Here is a 21,066-nt window from a genome sequence, read left to right as displayed (position 1 = left end):
TTCCGTGCAGGGAGAGTAGGAGGAGACTTGGCGTCAAACAACTTTTATGTTGGAAAAGGTTTAAGAAACGCCCACTGACAGATTCTGCTAGCGACTGAGGCAGCCACGAAGTGAAGGGCTGTCCAGACAGAAAGGTTTAACCAGGCAACATAGCCAGGAGAGGCGGCAACTTACGCACGAGCAACTCATTACAGATATTTTAGTAGAAATTTTTTTATCTTTGAAAATAGCATCCCATTGACACCAGCATCCCCATTCCACCACAAAAATGCATTCACACTCTACCATTCAAAAGTATCTGGGTGCAAAGTGTATGTCATCCTATCATGAAACATTAAAAGGTAAAATGCCACTTAACATTTAAGCAAAATACCTTCTCTGTTGTTTCTTTCTTTCTCTCTTTCTTTTTCCCTACTGTTTTTGAATAGAAATACATTGAAGACCAAAGCGAAAACTTGATAAATAGAAGCCAAACACTGTTGAATCCTGAAGCTAACATTTATTAAATATTCAAAACATTTGTCAAATGCACTTTATCAGATGTTTTGGAAACCACAAACTATGTTGAAAATGCAAGATGACTCCATATTGAATACTGTCAATGCAAGAAATATCCCAAGGGCATAAATATGACATTTATAGGCTAACAGGGCAATAAATGCCTTGGAGTATAATGACCATACCAAAAAGAACGAAGTCCTTCCTTTTTGTCACTTCCTCCCAAGCCACAGTTATTTCCTGTCCTAGATGTGGACAGATAATCCTATAGGTATGTACAGTCACGCATCTCCAAGTACTTCTGGATTCACACCACATTTATAGTCAAGAGTCTTTCAGGGAAATCGAAGTCCCTGCATAGTAAGCCCCCTATCGAACCATCTTGAGATGGTGCACCCGATGCAACAACCTTCAAGCAATCTTTGAGCTACCTTGAGTCATAATTCTCTACATCCAACTTCGTAAGAAAGCAGGTCCTGGCTCAGGTGAAGACACAGTAGATAACTGTATGGGGTGCAGAAGGTTGCCTTGTCTTCCTTGCATTTGCCACTGGCTGATCAAACATTGGGCTCCACACATCTCTCTTGGGAAGAACCTTGGCCAAACAGAGACTTTGACAGCAGGGCAGCATAGGACAGGGTGATTTATCACATGGTGGGTTCAGATTCCTACAAGGGGAACAGCAATGGAAATAGTTCAGACTGACAATTAGAAGATACTTTTAAATATTTCCCCAATGATTCCCCAATGTTCCCATTTTTAGAATCTGGTTCCTTGTTCCAAGTACACAGCAGGCTATGTGATGGTGCTAGACGTGTTTATGGCTACAAAAAAACAACAAAGCAGAACAGATCAAAAGAATGTACATTCTGAGAGGAAATACAGGGTCCATTTCTCCAATTACTGAGTTACGTTCTTCTATGATAAACAATTTAGTGCTGGAAAATGAGTAACTACTAGTGTAGCTTACAAATGGAGAGATGTCAGAAATCAGTTTCGATTTACTATCTGGAAGTGACCTATGAAGAATGTGCATAAGCCACAGATTATAGTGCCTTTTGAGACAGAATGGCATGCAGTAAATCTAAGCCATGTATTATAAGCATAAAAGCATTTAACTACCTATTCATCTACTGTACAGCTGTGGACGTGAGACGATGTGAATGCTGCCGTTGGGGATGATGATCCAAAGGCACATTTACAGTGCATTCCTACACAGCTCTGCTCAGAGGTCCCCCTGAGTTCAATGGGACTTACTATCAGGTCTGTGTGAATAGGACGGTGGCTTTAAATGGTCAAATCCCAGAATTATCAGAGCTGCTCTAGATTGGGTTTTAAAAAAAACCTGAGACCTGCCCATTAAACCAAATATAATGCATAAAATGGAGATGGGCAAGGGGAACAAGTTCCAGCGTGAGGCTGTACCAGAAAGAAGACCATGGCAATGGGAAGACCAGACTGGCCACAGACATAGGCCAGGGAACAAGCAGCTGTAGGAAGCTTGCTTCCCTCTGCCTGGCTGAAGAACTCTGCTCCAACTGCCAGTTGTCTTGCAACAGACATGTGGAGAAGAACAATTGTCTTGGAGATTACTTGATCAAAAGGCAAATGTGCCTTTAAGAGTAGCAGCTGGATGTATTTTGAAACCACAGGAGAAAACGGCAAAAGGGAAATGATACTGTATATGATGAAGAAGAAAGCCTCACAGATGCAATGAGCTGTATGTGGTCTGCAGCAAATATTTCAGTAGAGGAAATGAAACATTAAGAAAAAGGAAACCAAGAAGAAGAGGTAGATGCCTGAAAAGCCCCCCCCCCCAACTTTCATTGCTACATGTGGGGAGGGGACAACTAGAAGCAAAAATATTCATTTCAGTGGCTCAGTCTGTCTTGTCTGTTAACTGGAAGGTTGGTGGTTCAGTCCCACCCAGGGACAGTGGTGGGCAGGATTCCTGAATTGCAGGGGGCTGGACTAGGGTCCCTTCCAACTCTACAGTTTTTATGATTCTATGAACAATATGCATGTCCCTTTAAAAGAGACAAACTGCAGTGTGACATGTAGCATGATCTTTCCCATTCCTTCCCTAACATATTCATTTTAACCCCCCCCATTGGATTGACCTCTGTTTCTGTGGGAATGACTTGGTTTATTTCCAGTTCAGGCCAGATTTGGCCAGGGATGCATACTTTTAAAGTCCCCAACCCCTGCCCCATTCCTTTTAAACCACATTTAAAAGGGCCCAACCTCCCTCCTTCTCACCATGTCTGGAATCCTTAAATGCCAGTTAAAGGGAACTGGGGATGGGGGCAGTTGAGAAGTGAGTTGCTGCTTGGGCAGGAGAGAGTATGTAAGCAAGTAATTCTTTTCTGCCTCATATTTTAAACCGAGCCAGGAAGAATTCAGGGATGTGATGTCTGCCTCTTCTCAGAGCTGAGCATTATGAGCCTCCAAAGTTCACTTACAGGGGAATTTTGCTGGCATCCCTACAGGCCTGGAGCCTGCCATCCTTGCTAGCACAAGGGAAATGTCATGCATACACAACCATAGCTTGAATTTTAGCTGAGGTTCTCTGGCTGATGGGTTTGTAACAGACAGAGACATCTTTGCAGGGCAAGTTCAAACTAGTCTGCAGCCCCTCTCTGAGAGTGATTTACCACAAAGCTTCTGACTCAAAGACACTCACATGGAGTTGTCATCTGGATAAAACAGCACATTCACATGGAAGCTGCGCATATATCTGCCAGGATTCCCACAAAGTATGGTATCCCTTGCTCAGCCACCACAGTTGCACAAATGGCAGCAAGGTGAGCACAGCCCTCATGTAATTGCTCTGGAGCATCTTGATCAGTTCCTTTGCATGGGTTGTCCCCACAGAGGCATCAAACATTCTTGTGGCACTGGGTTATCAAAGTGCTCTTGTGGAGGCCACCGGCTCATATGAATTTCCTGTAGGCCAAAATGCAACAGTGGCCTGCTCAAACTGTTTGAAGGGTTTACTTTCAATTTTCAACTCCATTTGCCTGCTTTTCTATAAAGTGTTTAGGCTGCATAGTAACATGAACATATGTGTTAGACAGATGTTGTACTATTAAGCTATCGTCTTCTGTTTCCCTGTCAATGGGATAGATCCACTGATGTGAAGCAGAATGTATCTGTAATCTTTCTTCCCGGGGATCAACAACCTGGAAAGACCTTGAGAGCAATCTAGAGTTAGATGTCAGCCGAACTACTTGAGAAGTTCTCATCTGGCCATTTTGCCAACATGAAAGGTTTTAATAAGAAAAGAAGGTTAATGCTCCGAGTGAGAGATCTGAGCAGGCCTCAGGGATGAGGTTTGTCAGTGACATGCTCAATTACATGCCTATCAGTCAGCTTGGTCAAGCACAAAAGCTCTTCCTTTTCCTCTTTCAGCCAGGCCTGGCCCTCATCTTTATTCAAAAGGCACCACTCAAGTGCCCCTGCCATCCTGCTGCTTTTAGGCTTCTGAGATGGATGCACTCAAGGGTCACTGACTGTCACATCACTACCACGGGGCCAAGAGACACTTGCAGCAAAATCTCATTTCAAACCTGAAGAGGTGAGTTGACAGCACTTCCTAGCTTGTAAATCCGCCAGGAGCAGCTGCTTGTGGGCAGTGCTGCTTCAAGTCTCCATCCGGCTGTTTGCCTGTGATCTTGTGCAAGGTTATAAGTGCGCTGTGTGGAGCCAGCACAACAATTGTATCTGCCTTTTGGCAGTCAGGTGACCTCTAGGTTTTTTCCCCTTCTTGTGACACAGTCAATAAAGCTGAGACATGTTATCAGCAAGAGAGGGTCGTGGGACGGTATGCAGAGGTGATTCTGTCCTTACTTTGCTAAGCCCTGCCCAGGTTTTCCAGACTCATGACAAATAATCTCAAAGTCTGACTTTCCATGTATGACTCAGGGCGTATCCATGCTTATCCACCTCCTCGCTTTCCAGCCACTTTAAAGTTCTGGGACCAAGCTCCCCGCCTTTTTCATTCAAGAGCTCTCCCTGTGAAAACCCGCTCTTTAAAGCTGGATCGGAGCAAGCGGCAATCTATGAAAAACCCAAATTACTGTTTGTTGCCCTTCAGCTTGAAAGAGTGGGCTTTCATGGGGAAAACTCTGGGGCAAAGGGGAAAAAAAGGAGTGTTCCAACGTGGAGCTTTAAAGTGAGGACCTGTGTCTGGAAAATGTGGGTCAAAAGGGACATGTGGATTACGTCCTTAGATTCACTGTCCATCAACACTGTGGATCAAAAACATGTAAGGGGGGTTAAATAACAATGCAATGCCTGCCACACTAGGAATGCTTGCTGAAAACGGAAGCCATTTGCATTCTTGGATAGCTGAAATGGGTTTGTGGAAAAAGTATGTAAATGATGGAATCTTCAAAAAGGCAGCTACTGACATGCAGCCACCTCTGGGACACCCATAAGAACTGGCAGAAATAATAATAAAAAAGAACAGCAACACTTGGAAAGGCAACTGTGAAGTCAACAGAAAGCAGTTGCTCAGGTGGAAATTTCACAGTATGGTTTCTTCCTGGCTAACAGTAGGCATGGAAGGCATTAGAGCAGGCATAGGCAAACTACGGCCCTCCAGATGTTTGGGCCTACAATTACCATAATCCCTGAGCACTGGTCCTGTTAGCTAGGGATGATGGGAATTGTAGTCCCAAACATCTGGAGGGCCGGAGTTTGCCTGTGCCTGCATTAGAGCTTGTTCCTGCAGGACTATCCCCTCTCCCCACAGGGTCATCTACCGTTAGCTGCCCTGTGTGAGGTGTAATCCTCTGGTGACTTTTGACATTTGGATATGGTTTGTTTGTTTATTTATTTATTTTAAACTGGACTTGCAAACTGCCTTGAAATGATTTCAAAGGCAAGACAAAAGCATATGTGTGACTGTTTCAGTGTATTTATACATGTGTTTACATATACCTGCCTTGCAGTGAGCAGGCTATCTTGCAAACTAAAAGCCCCACAAGGACTATCACATGTAGGGGAAACACATCCGAATGAGAGAGCGGGTCTTTCTCACTAAGTTACATGCTGTGCTGTTCTTTCACATCCTGTACATGCTGAAACAGAGTGATAAAATTTCTCCTTGGCAATGTGACCTGTGATAGGCTTTCTATTATCTCACTCTTCGCTTTGCAGAGAAAGTACAGGGAATGTGACGACGGCGGTGACACTGCCTGTTCAAGCATCTTAACAATTTTGTGTCAGTTCTGCCCTTGCTCTCAAATCCTTACATGATTTAGCCTGCATCTTAGGGGTGCTTCCTTATGATGTACTGTAATATGTGACAGGAAAATATACATTGTTTTTTAAAGTAAGTTGTTTCAAAATCCGTTAGTGAGTGAGACTTGCCAGTCAACGGGCTTATCCACACTTCTGCTTGCCCTGTGCTAAGAAATCCCAGGATAAGCGGTTTCCCCATCACGCCGCTTCTTTCCCAAGGAATACCTCTTTAGCTCTAAATCGGAACAAACGGCAACCTGCAGAAAACCTGAATTTCCCTTTGCTCTGATTGAGTGCAAAAGAGCAGTTCCCCCTGGGGAAGCAGCGGGACAAGAGGAACTGTAGATAAGCCCAACGAAAGCAGATTCCTCATTTTGTTTAGTCAGTACCACAGGGCAGAACTATGTGTTATTTATTTCTGCAATTGTTTGTTACGATGACAATACATTATGAACCCAACAGCAAGGGGTTCTTGCATGGGCAGGCTGCTTTCTCTATCTGCTGCTCAAGATGTGTTTGTTTCTGGTTGGGAAAAACTCATTTTACAATGTTGGAAAGAACTGGGGACTGATGCAGAAAGGGTTAAGCACTCATGACCATCCAGCCTTTCAAATTCCTTCTGCACCCCTCATTCTCCCACCATTATGATGGAAACATGGGCCTAGTGCTCCCCTTAGGGCAGTGGTTCTCAACCTGTGGGTCCCTGATGTTGTTGGACTACAACTCCAATCATCCCCGAGCTCTGGCCATGCTAGCTAGGGGTGATGGGAGTTGTAGTCCAACAACATCTGGGGAGCCACAGGTTGAGAACCACTGCCTTGGGGGCATAGCAACATTCTTTCTCCTCATGAAAACATGTGATGCTATTTTCATTTTATTAGTATCAGAAACTTGGAGAAAATGGTCATATCTCCCTTGTCCTGTGAGAAATGAGTAAGCAGCTGACTGAATGTTACTGGAACCTAGGGGAAGTTCCTGATGGTTATTCAGGGGAAAATCCAAAGGGAGACCAGAATGTGAAGCAAGAGAAATACTGGGATGTCATTTTGGGGGCCTATTCCAGTAACTCAGCCAGACAGTTATTTGTAGAGATGGACAGTGGGCCATTCTTAAGAAATCAACATTAGTCATTCCTACTCAAGCACTAATGACAATACTAGGCCTGTCTGCCTTTAACTCTTCTCTTAGGCCTCATCTCAAGATCCCTCCTCCTACCCACAGACCCTTCCACAACTCAGCTCTGCAACCATGTTGATTTATTTCTGTCTTTGTAAACTACTTTGAGATTTAGCTATCATGATAAGTGGTAGAAGGCATATACTTCACTGCCAACTATGTTGTGGGGATGCTGCAGAAAACCTGCACCGATCTCATGACAAACACTCACTGGAAGCAGCTACAGGGACAGGAAAAGTGGGACGGTATTGTATCTGCCTGAACTGGAAAGAAATGGGGTGGCTCCATTCCTGCCTGCGAGCCAATCTGGGGTAGGGTTGTCACTGCTGTTTTCTCAACAGAGGTTCTGTACCTTTTAGCAGCTGTGCAATGGACAGAGATCGCATAAGCTGTGCCGTTTTCCCCTAGCATGGAGATGCCTGGCAGCTGTTTATAAACGGAAGGAATGTCTCTCTGGGGAAAAGAGGCAACCCTACCTAACCCAGGGATTCCTGTTGGCCGTAGAAGGAAGGAGATTCAATTGGGCTATGCAAAACAGCTTTATCCCTTTCTAGATGCGACACCCCTTGTACTCACCCAAGTGCCCCCGATTTTAAGCTTCCCCCAGCGGAAAATCTAACTTTGTCCTTCTGTCCTCAATGGTTTTTTGGAAGAGGACAGTGAGAGCTATGTCACAGTGACCACTGTTAACGGCCTGGCCTGGCCTGTGTGCACTTTAGGGAAAAGGCCCAGGGCTGAAAAGGTTAAAGAGAGAGAGAGAGAAAGAGAAAGAAAGATTTGTCAGTGACACAAGACAACAATATGCTGAGAATTAAATATATATATATGCGCGATTCAGACTATTATTATCCTGTTACTTGGCTGCACGATAACACATTGTGTTCCATGTGCTCTGGTTTATGTTATGCTCCAGTTCCGAGATGAACAGGCAAGGAAAACCAGAATTACAATTCAAAGCAGTCTCATTTGTGACCGGTAATGCAGTTACTTCTGCAGGGAAAATGAGCATATTTCTCCTCATATTTGACAGGTCCAAGCAGCAACCTGCAGATCACCTCCAGGATCAATGTAAACATGAAAGGGACAAGACCCAGCTGAGGTCTTGCCGAATTATAGAAACAGGTTGGTTCTTGGGATCGAAAGCACAGCTTGGTTGGACGTGGCTGGTAGGACTTAACCCCCACACCCCCACTTCCCCCCCTCAAGCTGCTATGCTCCAACCACTTTTTCTCCCACCAGTTGTCATGTCTGGTTTAGGAGCTTGGCTGGGGGTGGGAGGAAACAAATGTGCGGCAGTTGTTACTGGGGAACAAGTATAACCAGAGGGGTGGTTCAGCTCCCTACCACCACCCCCCACACACTGATGCTAGCTTGTTGTTTTAAATTTAGATTCCCATCAGTCTGCTTCTGTCACATGTAGTTCCTTGTCAGTTGGTAAGGGAATGTGCAGTTGGTCTGTCTAAAGTAGTAGTACTCAAACTTTCCCACCCAGTGTCCACTTGAAAACTACTGAAGGTTGGTGGACAACTTAATGATTTTTCTTTTCTGCTGCAGCAATCATAATGTGCTGTGTTGTGTGCTGTATTATTTTTAGTTGTGATCTTACAGGCTTGCCATGGAACACCTGGATGCAACTTGTCAACAGACCACAGTTTGGAAACCTCTGCTCTAAAGTAAAAACAATACTGGAAAAGGGTGTGGAACTTTCTGGTGGAAAAATGGTTCAAAATCTGATCTGAAATTCACCTCAGACAGGAGTCTAGTTTTGCTTCTTAATATAATACAGATTAGTATATTTGACTTCAAAATATACCATCTCAAGAAGAATAAATATAAGCACAGATCAGAATGCCTTCTGGAACAAAGCAAGAATGTGCATTTCTTGTTTTACTCTAGGATCTCAGTGTTTATATTCTCAAGATTACTCACCCTATAACTTTAATCATTAGGGTGGTCATATGTTGTATATTACAGAGGACAGTCCTCTGCTTGAATGCATCCTCTATCTGAAAGGCTGTGCCGTCGAAGAACCCTAAGAAGGAAGAGCAGGAGGGGCCTTGAAGTTGCCCCTCATCAGAGTCAGTTGGTTACAATCTTCCCTACCGTTGTATTTCTATTTAAATTATAATACTCATTCTTCAATTCATAGCTATACATATAAATTAGCATATGAATTTTAATGCAAATATATGCCCTCATTTGTCCTCTTTTTTGCAGTATGTAAGTGGCCACCCTGTTCATAATACCCTATGCATATCCTCCAACATGACTTGGCCCAAATCCAAGGTACCATCTTCCTGGTCCGAAATCCCGCATGAGTCACATGATGCATGTGAGATCGTGGACCTGAAAAAAGAGCTATTTGGGGGTACAGTGCCCAAAAACACGTGTTTGGGGGCCCTGTGTGAGATCGCTTTTTGGGGGGGCCCAAAATTGCACAAGAGCAAGATGCCCAATATGGCTGTATTCTTGCAGGGGGAATTGGGATGTCCTGGTTTTTCTGGGACAGTTGACAGGCATGCCTATGCTGAGGTGAGTACCTCTAATTATGTTGCTCAGCATAAATTCCCCCCCCTTCAAACAGGTTCATTCAATGAGGCAAAGAATGAGTGCTGGTGCCATATACACAAGGTAGGCTTACCAGGGTCACCCCAGGAAGAGTGTGTGTGACACCTCCAGCCTTGACTCATGTGGACTTGCTATCTGTGTGAACTGACATGAGTAGCATTAATGTGGCTGCTGAGATTTCTGTGATGCTCCTTTGAGGTGCTGCCATCACAGAAATGGTAGTGGTTGTTTATTTATTTGGAAGACTGATACCTCACCTTTCGGGGACAAGAGTCCCCAGGTCAGCTTGCAGCATAATGAAAAACAAATGCATAGGAAATCACAATAATATCACAGTAAAACATACAAAAGAACTGAGAGTTTAAAAAAAAACCCACAATGCTAAAAACTAGTTGTAGCAGCAGGGTGCAATGCAAAAGCCTGGTGAAAAAGAGGTATGTCGTGAACATTTGCCCAAAGGCTAAAGGAAAGAGAACCAAATTGGTGTCCCAGGTAAAAGCAATCTACAGACTTGGTGGAATGAGAAGGCCCTTGTTGAGAAGACCCTGTACTGTGTCTCAGTTGACAGAGCCTTTGAGCACAAAGACAAGGCCGACAGACTTAGAATTATAGAGTTGGAAGGGACCCAAGGGTTATCTAGTCCAACCAGGAGTCACAACTAAGGAATCCCTGACTGATGACCATCCAACCTTTGCTTAGGAACCTCCAATGAAGAAGAGTCCACCAAAAAGGCCATTCATACAACCAACCATTTAGAGCTCTACAGTCACCAGCAATTGAAATTGCATTTGGAAACAAACTAGAAGCCAGTGTAGCTCACATAACTCCAGAGTAACATGCTCTATTAAGCAGATCCCAGCCAACCTAAAACCTACATGGAAGCATTGGCTTTTACACTTACATGTGACTGGGGCCTGGCTGCAAGTCGTGTGGCAGCATTTCAGGTATCAGAGACAAGGTGACTCCATTGTAGAGAATGGAGAGCTCTGAACTGGATTGCCTAAGTATGTTGCAGGGAACATTCAGACAAAGTAAATGCTCTTTTATTTTCGACAATAAAGCCTGTCCTTGGTTTAATTTCTGCCTGGACTGTTGGACATCCTATAAAAAACCTATTTGATATTGAAATACTTCTACAGATCAGGCCTTGGTGACAAATTACCTATGCTGTTTGCCTTTTGTTTCAATAGGAATTGGTGTCATTTTAGCTTCCAGCCATAAGCTGCTTCTCCCAGTCACCTCTGCTGCTTACTGTATTAAACTATTCCAGTGAATCCAGCATTTCCTCAATGAACTCTCTCCATGCCCACTTTCACTTCCCATTTCCTGGACTCCTTTATTCTCTGGTGGTTTCTTATTGCAGAGGAAAAACTGAGAAAGTGCTGCTTACGAAGAGTTTCAGAATGAAGCTGTTGCTTTGATTTAGAAGATGGCAGTAACTAATGGGCCTGATTTGCAGAAATGCATCATCTGCACCAACAGGGAGAGTTTTCTCAAAAAAGGAGTTTTCTAATTTACACAAAGTACTCATGTTATCAAAATTAGTCTGCTGAACCAAGCTGATTCAGTGAGTGGAGCTCATTTACTTTTACATTACTTACTCTGCAAATTGAGCCACTTATTTAGGCTGCAATCATACTTGGGAGTAAGTCCTATTGAACTCAGTGGGATTTACTTCCAAGTAGACATTCATAGGCTGTTAAACGTATGCTGTTAAGTGCTTAAATGACAGCCACAGGGAGCTCCAACATGTATTCAGGTCACCTCCAGACTCAGTATTTTGTGGTACAGATTCAAGTGCATACCAGAAATGTAGGTTTGTGCAACAGACTAGTGGGCATATTTCAAATTTTGAGGGAGTGTTAGGAATGTCAGTCACAAAATGGCTGTCATGGAGGATGCATAGCATAACACAAAGCTAGAGAGACAACCACCGGGGCAGACTTTGGTAATATGGCGCCCTGAATGAGGGCAAAATTTGGTGCCTCCCCCAAATATTTATTATTTTCACAATAATTGAATAGGTACCCATATAAATTGGGACGTGGGTGGTGCTGTGGGTTAAACCACAGAGCCTAGGACTTGCCGATCAGAAGGTCGGAGGTTCGAATCCCGTTTCTCGGTCCCTGCTCCTGCCAACCTAGCAGTTTGAAAGTGTGTCAAAGTGCAAGTAGATATATAGGTACTGTTCCGGCGGGAAGGTAAACGCCGTTTCCGTGTGCTGCTCTGGTTCACCAGAAGTGGCTTAGTCATGCTGGCCACATGACCCAGAAGCTGTACACTGGCTCCCTTGGCCAATAAAGCGAGATGAGCGCCGCAACCCCAGAGTCGGTCACGACTGGACCTAATGGTCAGGGGTCCCTTTTCTTTTTTACCCATATAAATATAGGGCTGTTTTTTTATGTTGTTGTTGTTCTTTCGTGTCCTCTCGGCTTGGTGCCTTGTGCAGAGGAACTGTCTGTACCACCCAAAATCCAGCACTGAAAACTACCCTCAACAACCTTTTGCTTACTCTGCGAAGTCAGCTATGTCCTGCTAGTCCCGATTATGCAGATCACACATATGCATAAGAATCATTCTCTCTCCATTAAAGTGCTGAGTGGTTGAACCATCAGGTGAACCACAGTCCATAGTAACCTGAACAAAACTTTTGGAACAGAAATACATCATGGAACAGAAGCCCATATATTTAAAGTTTGCCCTTGCCATCATTTTAAAAACTGTTAAGGAATCAGAGTGATTCATCATGGTTTCTAAAGAGCAGCAGATAAAATCTCTCGGTGCTATTGCATCTGAAAATGACACAATTGTGCCACAAATCTGTGCTTTGGAGACATTTTCATTGTAACATATGACGAGGCAGCAGCACCAGTCCTAGCTGTTGGCACCCAGGTGTACCATTGCTGTTGATAAATCCTTTTGCCTCACTACCTTATCCCAGGGTCAGCTGTGATAAAACAAAAGAATCAACCCTTTGTTGGAACTTCCTGGAGCCATGGCAGTGAAAGTAAGTGCTATCTGCCAGATGGAAAGTTTCCTTGCTGCTTATCAAGTTGCAGCCATGGGATCAGATCAAAGCTTTGGAAGGAGGTGAAAGTCAGAATTGCTTATGGGAAGCAATGAAATTATACTACATACCCGCACTCCTATTTTCTTTGGCCTTTAGGAGTGTAAATCCTTATAACCAGGGTAATCAGACCTACCTAAATTCTTCTGGCACTGATTACCCTGCTTCTTCTTTCTGCATCTTACATTTGGAACCTTCGCAAATTTGTTCCTGCTTATCTCAAACATCCACTTAGCTACTGTATGTGCATATCACACTTTCCAGTCTCTTCAGAAGAACAAATCCCCTCCACCTAGTGAACTAGGGATGTTCTTTACTCATTCCACTGCACAACCGAATCAATGTAGAACTGAAAGTACCAAATGTTCATGACAGGATGCTCTGATTTTGAGATACATTGGTACCTTTCCAGGGGAGTGGACTGACCCAATTTCATCTCTGCCTATTTTTTGTATGAACAACAACAACAACAACAACGAAAATCAAGGCACACAATCCTCTGCATTGCTTCCAAAATGACAAAAATAAATGGCTATCGGAGACTAAACAAAGCTATTGGAGACTATTGCATGTAGAAATAGTGACTGATTGCGAAAGAGAAACCTGGCTTAATGTAGATCAGTTGCTTCTCATTCGACAGTTATAATGAAGAATTATATACTTTAGGGCCCATCCCTATGTTACCTCAGCAGCGTGGATGCTTCTGAAATGTGATTGCTTCCCAATAATATCACGATCCTAAGATCATGTGGAAGGAATTGCCATGGCAGTCTTGTAACTTCCAGGAGAACTTTGCACTCCATGTTGCAGACTTCCCACAGGAATCTGGGACAGGGGGGTGGACTACATGGGTCTTTGGTCTGATCCAGCCAGGCTCTTATTATGTTCTCACCATGTATTCCTGCCATGCTGAAGTAATCTAGGAGTGGGCCATTAAATACAAGAGACATAGCCTGGGTATCCTTGCACAGAGCCAGGCAACCACCCCCCAATCCCTCTGTAGCCAGTACTTCAGAGATGTCTTTCCCATATCTTAAGTCTTAATAACTAAGATAATATTTGTATTATCTTGCATGTTATTGAAAAGGAAGAGCCCAGACTAGAATTTAATCAACAGATATAGTGGGAGCTTGTACTGATTAATGAACTTGGCTGCCACTCAAGCCACATGCAAGCACAACATGTGTGGATCTGAAATGCAGTGACTGCCAAAGTTGCAAAAAGGAGTGTTCTGCAGTGCAGCAGTCTACCTTCCCCTTTGCCAGTCACTTTCAAACCCAAGTGACTGTTGTTTCATTTAGTACGGATACATCTTATTAGTTCCTCAGCATTTTCTGTCATGCACCTAGCAGGATTAAAAAAAAATATTTTATTTCTCTTATGTATAATTATGCTGCTAGGAGTTTGGGGTGGGAGCAAGTAGACTGTGTGCAGAGACTCTTCTAACCCCCGGAGCGAGCAAGTGTTAAAATATAAGCTTCCTGTTGAGATGATAGCTTAGGTGATGGGCTATTAAGGGAACCAAGGAAGTAGATCTGTGTGAGATAACAGATGGGTGGGGCCCCTGCCCTCAAGTGGCTGGTGGTTAGAAAAAGAGAGTCGATCAGTGTTTGAGAGAAATATCTGATGTCTGTTTGAATCCAAGCCTGTGACTATGGGAGAAACCAGATCCTTTTGGAATGTTAATGCTCAAGTTGTGTATATGAGTAAATAAACCATAAATCATAAACACCACAGTCTCTGCTGTCCCATATTCCAAGGAAACAGGACCCTGGGTAAGTGCCGGGAACCCCTGGAATCTCACACCGCTCGAAGATTGCATCAATATATTTAGTAGTGTATGTGTTTGTGTGCGTAGCATATCTTTGATGGTGCCCTCTGTTTGACAGAATATATCTGAAGTTAAATCTCTCCCTGTGCTTCCTGGCAGGGGGAAAAGTACAAGATTTAAAAGTTGTTCAGGACATACCTTGGTGGGACTAATCAGGGCTGGAGTTAGGAAAAACCAGACTTATTTCATCGCTCTCAACAAATCTGCCAGTGGATGCATGCCCCACAGTGCACCAAATGCAACTTTAAATATATTTTGCATGCATCCTGAATCTAAACGGTACCTGTTCCAACCCTTTTTCTACCACCAAAACCCTCTCAACAACAATTCCCCCTCAAAGGTAAGAGAAAGCTTACCTGTCTATGCCATCTTGGACAACAGGGTTCTTTCCATTCATTGTATGCAGCTGTAGAAGTTTACTTTCCTTATTACAAGTTTTATTTCTCATCTCATGTGTCAGAGGCACCTCTCTGGCATCTGGTCCCACTCTCCGACACCTGAGTAACCGCTGATAAGCTGTCCGAAAGTCCCTATTCAGTGCAGCATATAAAACTGGATTCAATGCTGAGTTGGCGTAACCAAGCCACATGACAATAGTCATCAGGCTTTTGTATGCTTCACCCGTCACACCCCGATATGTGAACACTGTAAAATAAGGAAACCAGCAGATAATGAAGGCTCCCATCACAGCTGCAAGAGTCACAATGGCTTTGTGTTCCTTCACAGTGGGTAATGCATTTCTGATGGTTGTGCAACTGTTGGTGTGGTTGATCCTCTTTGCTTGTTCCCTGGCTATTTTGAATATCCGGTAGTATGTGATGCACATGACTAGCAGAGGGAGGTAGAACGTAAGCAAGCCATCCACCAGAACATACCCAGCATTGACCTCCAGCTTGCACTCCTGCTTCCCGTCAGTTAACTGTGTGTTCTGGACAGTGCTGCCATTGGTGTTCCAGGCCAAGTGGATCGGTAGGAACGAGACCATCAGTGACACCACCCAGATAAGGAACATAGCCACAGCCACCCGCTTAGGAGTGACCATAGTGTTGTAGCGGAGAGGTGCTGTGATAGCATAGTAGCGATCAAGGCTAATCATAAAGAGGTTGAGGATGGATGCTGTGCAAAGCATGACATCCAGGCTGATGTAGATATTGCACAAGGTGACACTGAAGATCCACTCATGGGAGGAGACCTCATAGATGGCCGAAAAGGGTAGCACCATGAGGCCCAGCAGCAAGTCTGTGAAGGCCAAGGAGACAATGAAGCAGTTTGTCAGGTTGCGGAGCCTCCGGTTGAAATAGACAGCTAGACACACCATCACATTTCCAAATACAGTCCCAATAATGAGGACTGCGAGAACAATTGCGGTTGGCACTTGTCCCCAATCACTTGTACCGTCTGTGGAATTCATGGTGGTGTAATTGGGAAGTATCATTTTGCTTCCGTACAGACTCACATGGCAGCTGCTGCTCCACGTACTCTGGAAGAAGTGGTTAGGTCTGATTCCTTGAAGAGCTTGTCCAGATGCCTTCCTTCACAGCCTTTCATAAGAGGCCCCTGCATCATGGCTCTGAAAAGATGCTAGGAATCAGACAACACCTCTGGTTGCATATTTAGAGAAAGACTGAAGTCTAAATAAATCCCCAAATCTGAGCACATTCATTCTCTGCTGGAAGGACCCTCAGATGTGCAGCTCGCAGCAGAAAGATCCAACTGAGACTCCTTGTTAGCAATGTTGTAGTGTGACAGATTTCTTGAGGACATGTCTATTAGATAGTTATTAACCATGATAGCTAAGTGGAACATCCATGTTCAGAGGCAGTAGACAGCTGGATAAAAGATTGTGGGGACATGTAACAGAGTAGGGTTGTTGCCTTCATGTCCTGCTTTTGAAGACCTCATGGAACCATCTAGTTGGCTACAACTGGAAGCAGGATGCTGGATCAGATGGAAGTTTAGTTGAATCCAGAAGGGCTCTTTATACACTTTTTATGTTCTACCAAGTCAGTTTTGCCTAGTTTTGGCCTCTCCCTTTTCTTTCCTCTCTTCTTCCTCCTTTCAGACAAATCATTAGGTTGTATTAAGTTGTACGATGCATTAATCACCACACGTGGTTTTATAGGTTCCGCCAGAAAAGGGCTGGAAGAGTCCCAGTAACTTCATTATTCTTAGACTGTGTCTCAATTTACATCTCTTGAAGGTATCTATCAAAATAGAAGAGGGATGGATATGCACACTTTCCTGGTCAGAATCTGGAAGGAAGAAATAAGAGTCAGATGATATACGTAGGATATATGAAGCTGCCTTATATCAGGTCAAGATATTTGTCTCTCTAGCCCAGAATGGGTGACTTTCCAGATGTTGGAAAGTCTCATCAGCCCTAGCCAGCATGGCCAATGGTCAGGGATAATGGGGGTTGTAGTCCAGCAACACCCAAAAGGCCACTGGTTCCCTACTCCTTGTCTGTGATGCATATTATCCAGAATCTCAGACAGAGAAAATGGTTTTCCCATTACCTGCTGAGTCATTTAACTGGAAATCCAGGGAGCAAATATGGGTGGGAAATTCCCATGCTATGAATGTGCTCTTCCACTAACTAGTGGCCCCTCTTCCTTCAACTTATGACTTAGCTTAGGATTTTCCTTTGTAGACATGGGAAATTCTCACTGGAGACTCACTGTTATCCCTGGAAGTGCTCAGACCACATGGTTGCTGATTCATACAAAGAATGCCTCAATATTCAACACACCGTTTCTGGTTTCATCGACTGCTGCTTCACTCTAGTGACATCAGAAGACAGCCTGATGGGGTTAATCAAGGAGTGACCAATATGTGGTCCTCCAAATATTGCTGGACTCCTACACCCATCAGCTCCAGCCAACATGCCTAATATTCATGTATCATGGGAGTTGTAGTCAAACAATATATGGAGGTTAACTACTCCTAGGCTAAAGGCTGAGATCAAATAAATAATGGCTAGAGCTAGGAGCATATTCTAGGTTATGGAACCCTTGCCCACCCACCACTCAACACCTGGAAGGATAACAATAGGAAATTAAAGCAATTGTACCCATACATATAGACAGCAAATGCATTGTAAAGCACAATGGGTAGAATCCAATGTAGCACCATGTGGGGTATGTGGGGAAAGAGGCCTTCTTGCACAACTAGACTTCTCCCCTCCAACCCGCAACACAAGACTTCCCCCATTCCCTGCCTGCTAAACCTGTTCTGGGGGCCCCCCAGTCCTCTAGAGCAGATTGGAGGATCCGTGGGGGTACATGGGGAGGAGAGAGGGAAGTCCTATTGTGCAAGCAGAGTCAAGGTCACTCCAAAGTTGAGTGACTTTATCCTCAAAGTGTGTAGCCAGTGGGGCACAGTAGGTCTTCCAATGTTCCAAAGGCTCCTCCCCCCCAGCGAAAGTCAGTAACTTTCAAACCATCTGAAACAACTACACCAGCTGGATACTAGAGGATGTTATGCAAGCTAGAGAATGAGCCTTCTTACGCACCCTACACTGCTACGTGGTAGCCACAATTACGTGCTCCAACCAATGTTTGGTTGACATCAGATTGAGACTTGTACTGCTTATGCCCTAGTCCTCACCTGGCCTGTTTCATAGCCCAGAATACCAAGGGACCACTTGGGCTCCACAATGCCAGAGAGGATGCTTGGAAGCAATCATGTCAGCCAGTTGTTTCATCTCACCATTCCATAGCAAGACCAAGGCTTTGACAGGAATGTCTCCTTTCTCTGCTGGAAAACCCCCCAGAGTATGCAGCAACACATTAGGTTCCTCAAGGTCTGAGGGTGGGCCATCCAAACTTGACCACCACCCTTTCAGGAGGAAACTGCCACCATCCGTCCAAACTGTACCAGATAACAGTGCATCCCTCATATCACTTGGGGCAAAGACTATATCAAGGGTGTGACCTACGTGATGTGTTTGGAGTCACCCCTTTTGGGGACAATTCGGCCACAGTTGACCTCGCTGTCCATGGTAAAGCTTGTTCTTCTAGCAAGACAGTCCTGGTCCACACCAAAACCCCTGCTGTATCTACTCAGCAATCAGACAATGCCCAATACTGCAATCAGCAGAAATACTCTCTTACCTGCCGGCAAATACCTCACAGAACAAACTAACTGATGCAGTCAAAAAACAGGCACACAAAATATTACTAGCTGGGAAAGCAGCCAAGACAGGAGTCAGGATGGCGTGAATTGCCCCTCCCTCTCCAAGGGGTAAAGTGTGTCAGAGCTTGTTATAGCAAGGTAGGCCACACCCACAACCTAGCTGTAGCCACTAAACTATATCTACAGCATTCTGTTCAAATTAAACAGTGTCACCTATCAACTTGTTTTTCCGGATGGGCAAAGATGCATGTCATCCAACAGTTTAACCCCATAATCCCAAAACAAATACAAACAAGATCTTTATTTGTAAGGTCAGCTCATTTCCTTCACATCTGGCATACACTGATAGAGAACTAAAACATAGTTATGAGAAGCAAGGAGAAGAGGCGTGGTATTAGCTGGAATCTCAGGAAGACGGTAGCTGAGATCATGCCTGATGTTAAGTTTTGTGGAAGCTAGCCAGCACCTTAGTTCACAGGACGCAACAAGCAGCGCAGCGTTGATGTGGCACGAGATGGAATAAATGGAATCTACAGAGCTTTGAAATATATTTTACTTCACTTTCTTGAAAGCTGGCCTTTTCAAAAGGTTTCTTCCAATTGCATTCAGTTGCAAATGCCCTTGCAACTGAAAGTATTGTGTATTGGTATTGGTACTCAATGCATTAAAATAGTAGTTGCAGGGTTGGCCTAAGACATCTTGCTGCTTGAGAACTGCTGAAGGAAAGGGTGTGTGTGTGTGACAGGCTGCACCTGGCGGCGGGGTCCCAGCTGGCTGAAGGGAGGAGGAAAGCGGGGAGGAGTTGAGATGGCGAGCTGTGTGCTGGTGGTGCCACGAGGAGGGCTCTCTGGTAGTTCTATCGCTTAGTTAAAGGGCTGGATGTGGGGAAGGGAGTGTTGTGTCAGGTGGTGGGAAAGGAAAGGAGGAGGAAAGGCTCTCCCTAAGGAACTTGTGCATGAGCAGCCCATGACCTTTCGTGCTTCAGGGTCTGTTACTCAGTTCATTATGGCCTTAATGCTGTTCTTTGGATCTGAGGTGACACTGGAGTAGTCCATCAAGTTGGGGGGGGGGAGAGGAGAGGAGGTCACGGGCCTTCTTTTTTCCTGGGTGTGTGAGACCGGCCCCACTGTGCATCCCCCCCCCCCAGTTTTCTTCTACAGCTGCTACTCCTCTGAGGCAGAGAGGCAGTTTCTCCCAGCTTTGGTGTGGTGGTTCTGCCCCTCCCTAAGCATGTGCCAAGGGTTCAAGAGTTAGGTTACTGGGAACCAGGCAGAGTGCCTGCTCGGTAGTGGCGCCTGCCCTGTGGAATGCCCTCCCATCAGATGTCAAGGAAATAAACAACTACAGTGGTACCCCGGGTTACATACGCTTCAGGTTACACACTCCACTAACCCAGAAATAGTGCTTCAGGTTAAGAACTTTGCTTCAGGATAAGAACAGAAATCGGGCTCCGGCCGCGCAGCAATAGCATGAAGCCCCATTAGCTAAAGTGGTACTTCAGGTTAAGAATGGACCTCCGGAACAAATTAAGTACTTAATCTGAGGTACCACTGTATATGACTTTTAGAAGGCATCTGAAGGCAGCTCTGTTTAGGGAAGTTTTTAATGTTTGAAGTTTTATTCTGTTTGCAATGTTCTGTTGAAAGCTGCCTGGAGTGGCTGGGGAAACCCAGCCAGATGTGTGTGTGTGTGTGGGGTGGTGCTGGTGTTAGAAATAAATTATTATTATTATTATTATTATTATTATTATTATTATTATTATTATTATTATTATTATTACTGTAGCAGCTACAGCTGCCCAGCTTCGCCCCAGAGAGAAGGCAAATGGAAAAGCCTTCAGTAATATATAAGTAATAATAATCAAAAACAGTAGATATGAGTAGGGGGTACCTCTTGCCATAATTATTTTGGTGGATTTGTAGAATTCTGACTTTGCTTGAAGGGAGTCTGTCTTCATGTGCACAGTAAGTGTTCTGGAACTGAGGCTATGAGTGTTTGTACTTCCGTCTACTGTCATGTGCAGGTTCACAATAGAGTTATGACAACCAGAGCTATAAGATAATGCAGGAGCCAAGCAAACTTCCTCAGTATATCTGATGCCAGTGTTGTATGATCTCTCTACCAGCTAGCTGAAAGTTAAGACCAAGGACCAAATGACAAGCACCGAATAAAATAATACTGTAATTCAAATCCCAATCTTTTAATGTCCATGCTAGAATTGGCTGCTTTGCCAGCACACACATTTTCCAGATGCCTTCAAGCTGCTGCCCACCACCACTGAGTTCAAACAATCCAAATGATTTATCATATTTTTGGTACCCTTATGTACAAACTCATAATTTTTATTTCATCAGTCTACGACAACAGGAACAGGAACCTCATCCTTGCTTCTAATGATAAGTGAACTCTTAAATCAGGGGTCAGCAACCTTTTTCAGCCGTGGGCCGGTCCACTGTCCCTCAGACCATGTGGTGGGCCAGACAATATTTCAAAAAATAATAATGAATGAATTCCTATGCCCCACAAATAACCCAGAGATGCATTT

The 21,066-nt window shown here is 44.3% G+C and overlaps 1 protein-coding gene across 5 annotated transcripts in view; it reads right to left on the bottom strand.

Annotated features, from left to right (window-relative positions):
- Positions 1-479: 479 nt before the first annotated feature.
- Positions 480-21,066, bottom strand: part of HRH2 (histamine receptor H2) — a 32,159-nt gene continuing 11,572 nt past the window's right edge. The window contains exons 2-4 of one of the 5 annotated variants that reach the window (XR_014522275.1): positions 14,744-16,639; positions 7,498-7,655; positions 480-1,166 (exon numbers count right to left, since the gene is read on the bottom strand). Coding sequence is in view for 4 of the 5 variants with exons in the window: in XM_083488470.1 (XP_083344596.1) it covers positions 980-1,166; positions 14,744-15,822 (1,266 nt within the window). In the remaining variant the exon portion in view is untranslated. Of the gene's footprint in view, positions 1,167-7,497; positions 7,656-8,850; positions 8,978-14,743; positions 16,640-18,324; positions 18,452-21,066 lie in introns of those variants that run through there. The other 4 variants (XM_083488470.1, XM_083488472.1, XM_083488471.1 and 1 more) reach the window with 4 other exon arrangements.

The sequence above is a fragment of the Podarcis liolepis genome (assembly GCF_965112155.1).
Source record: "Podarcis liolepis genome assembly, chromosome: 2".
In the NCBI taxonomy this organism is placed as follows: domain Eukaryota; kingdom Metazoa; phylum Chordata; class Lepidosauria; order Squamata; family Lacertidae; genus Podarcis; species Podarcis liolepis.
This window is presented reverse-complemented; position numbering and strand designations above follow the sequence as displayed.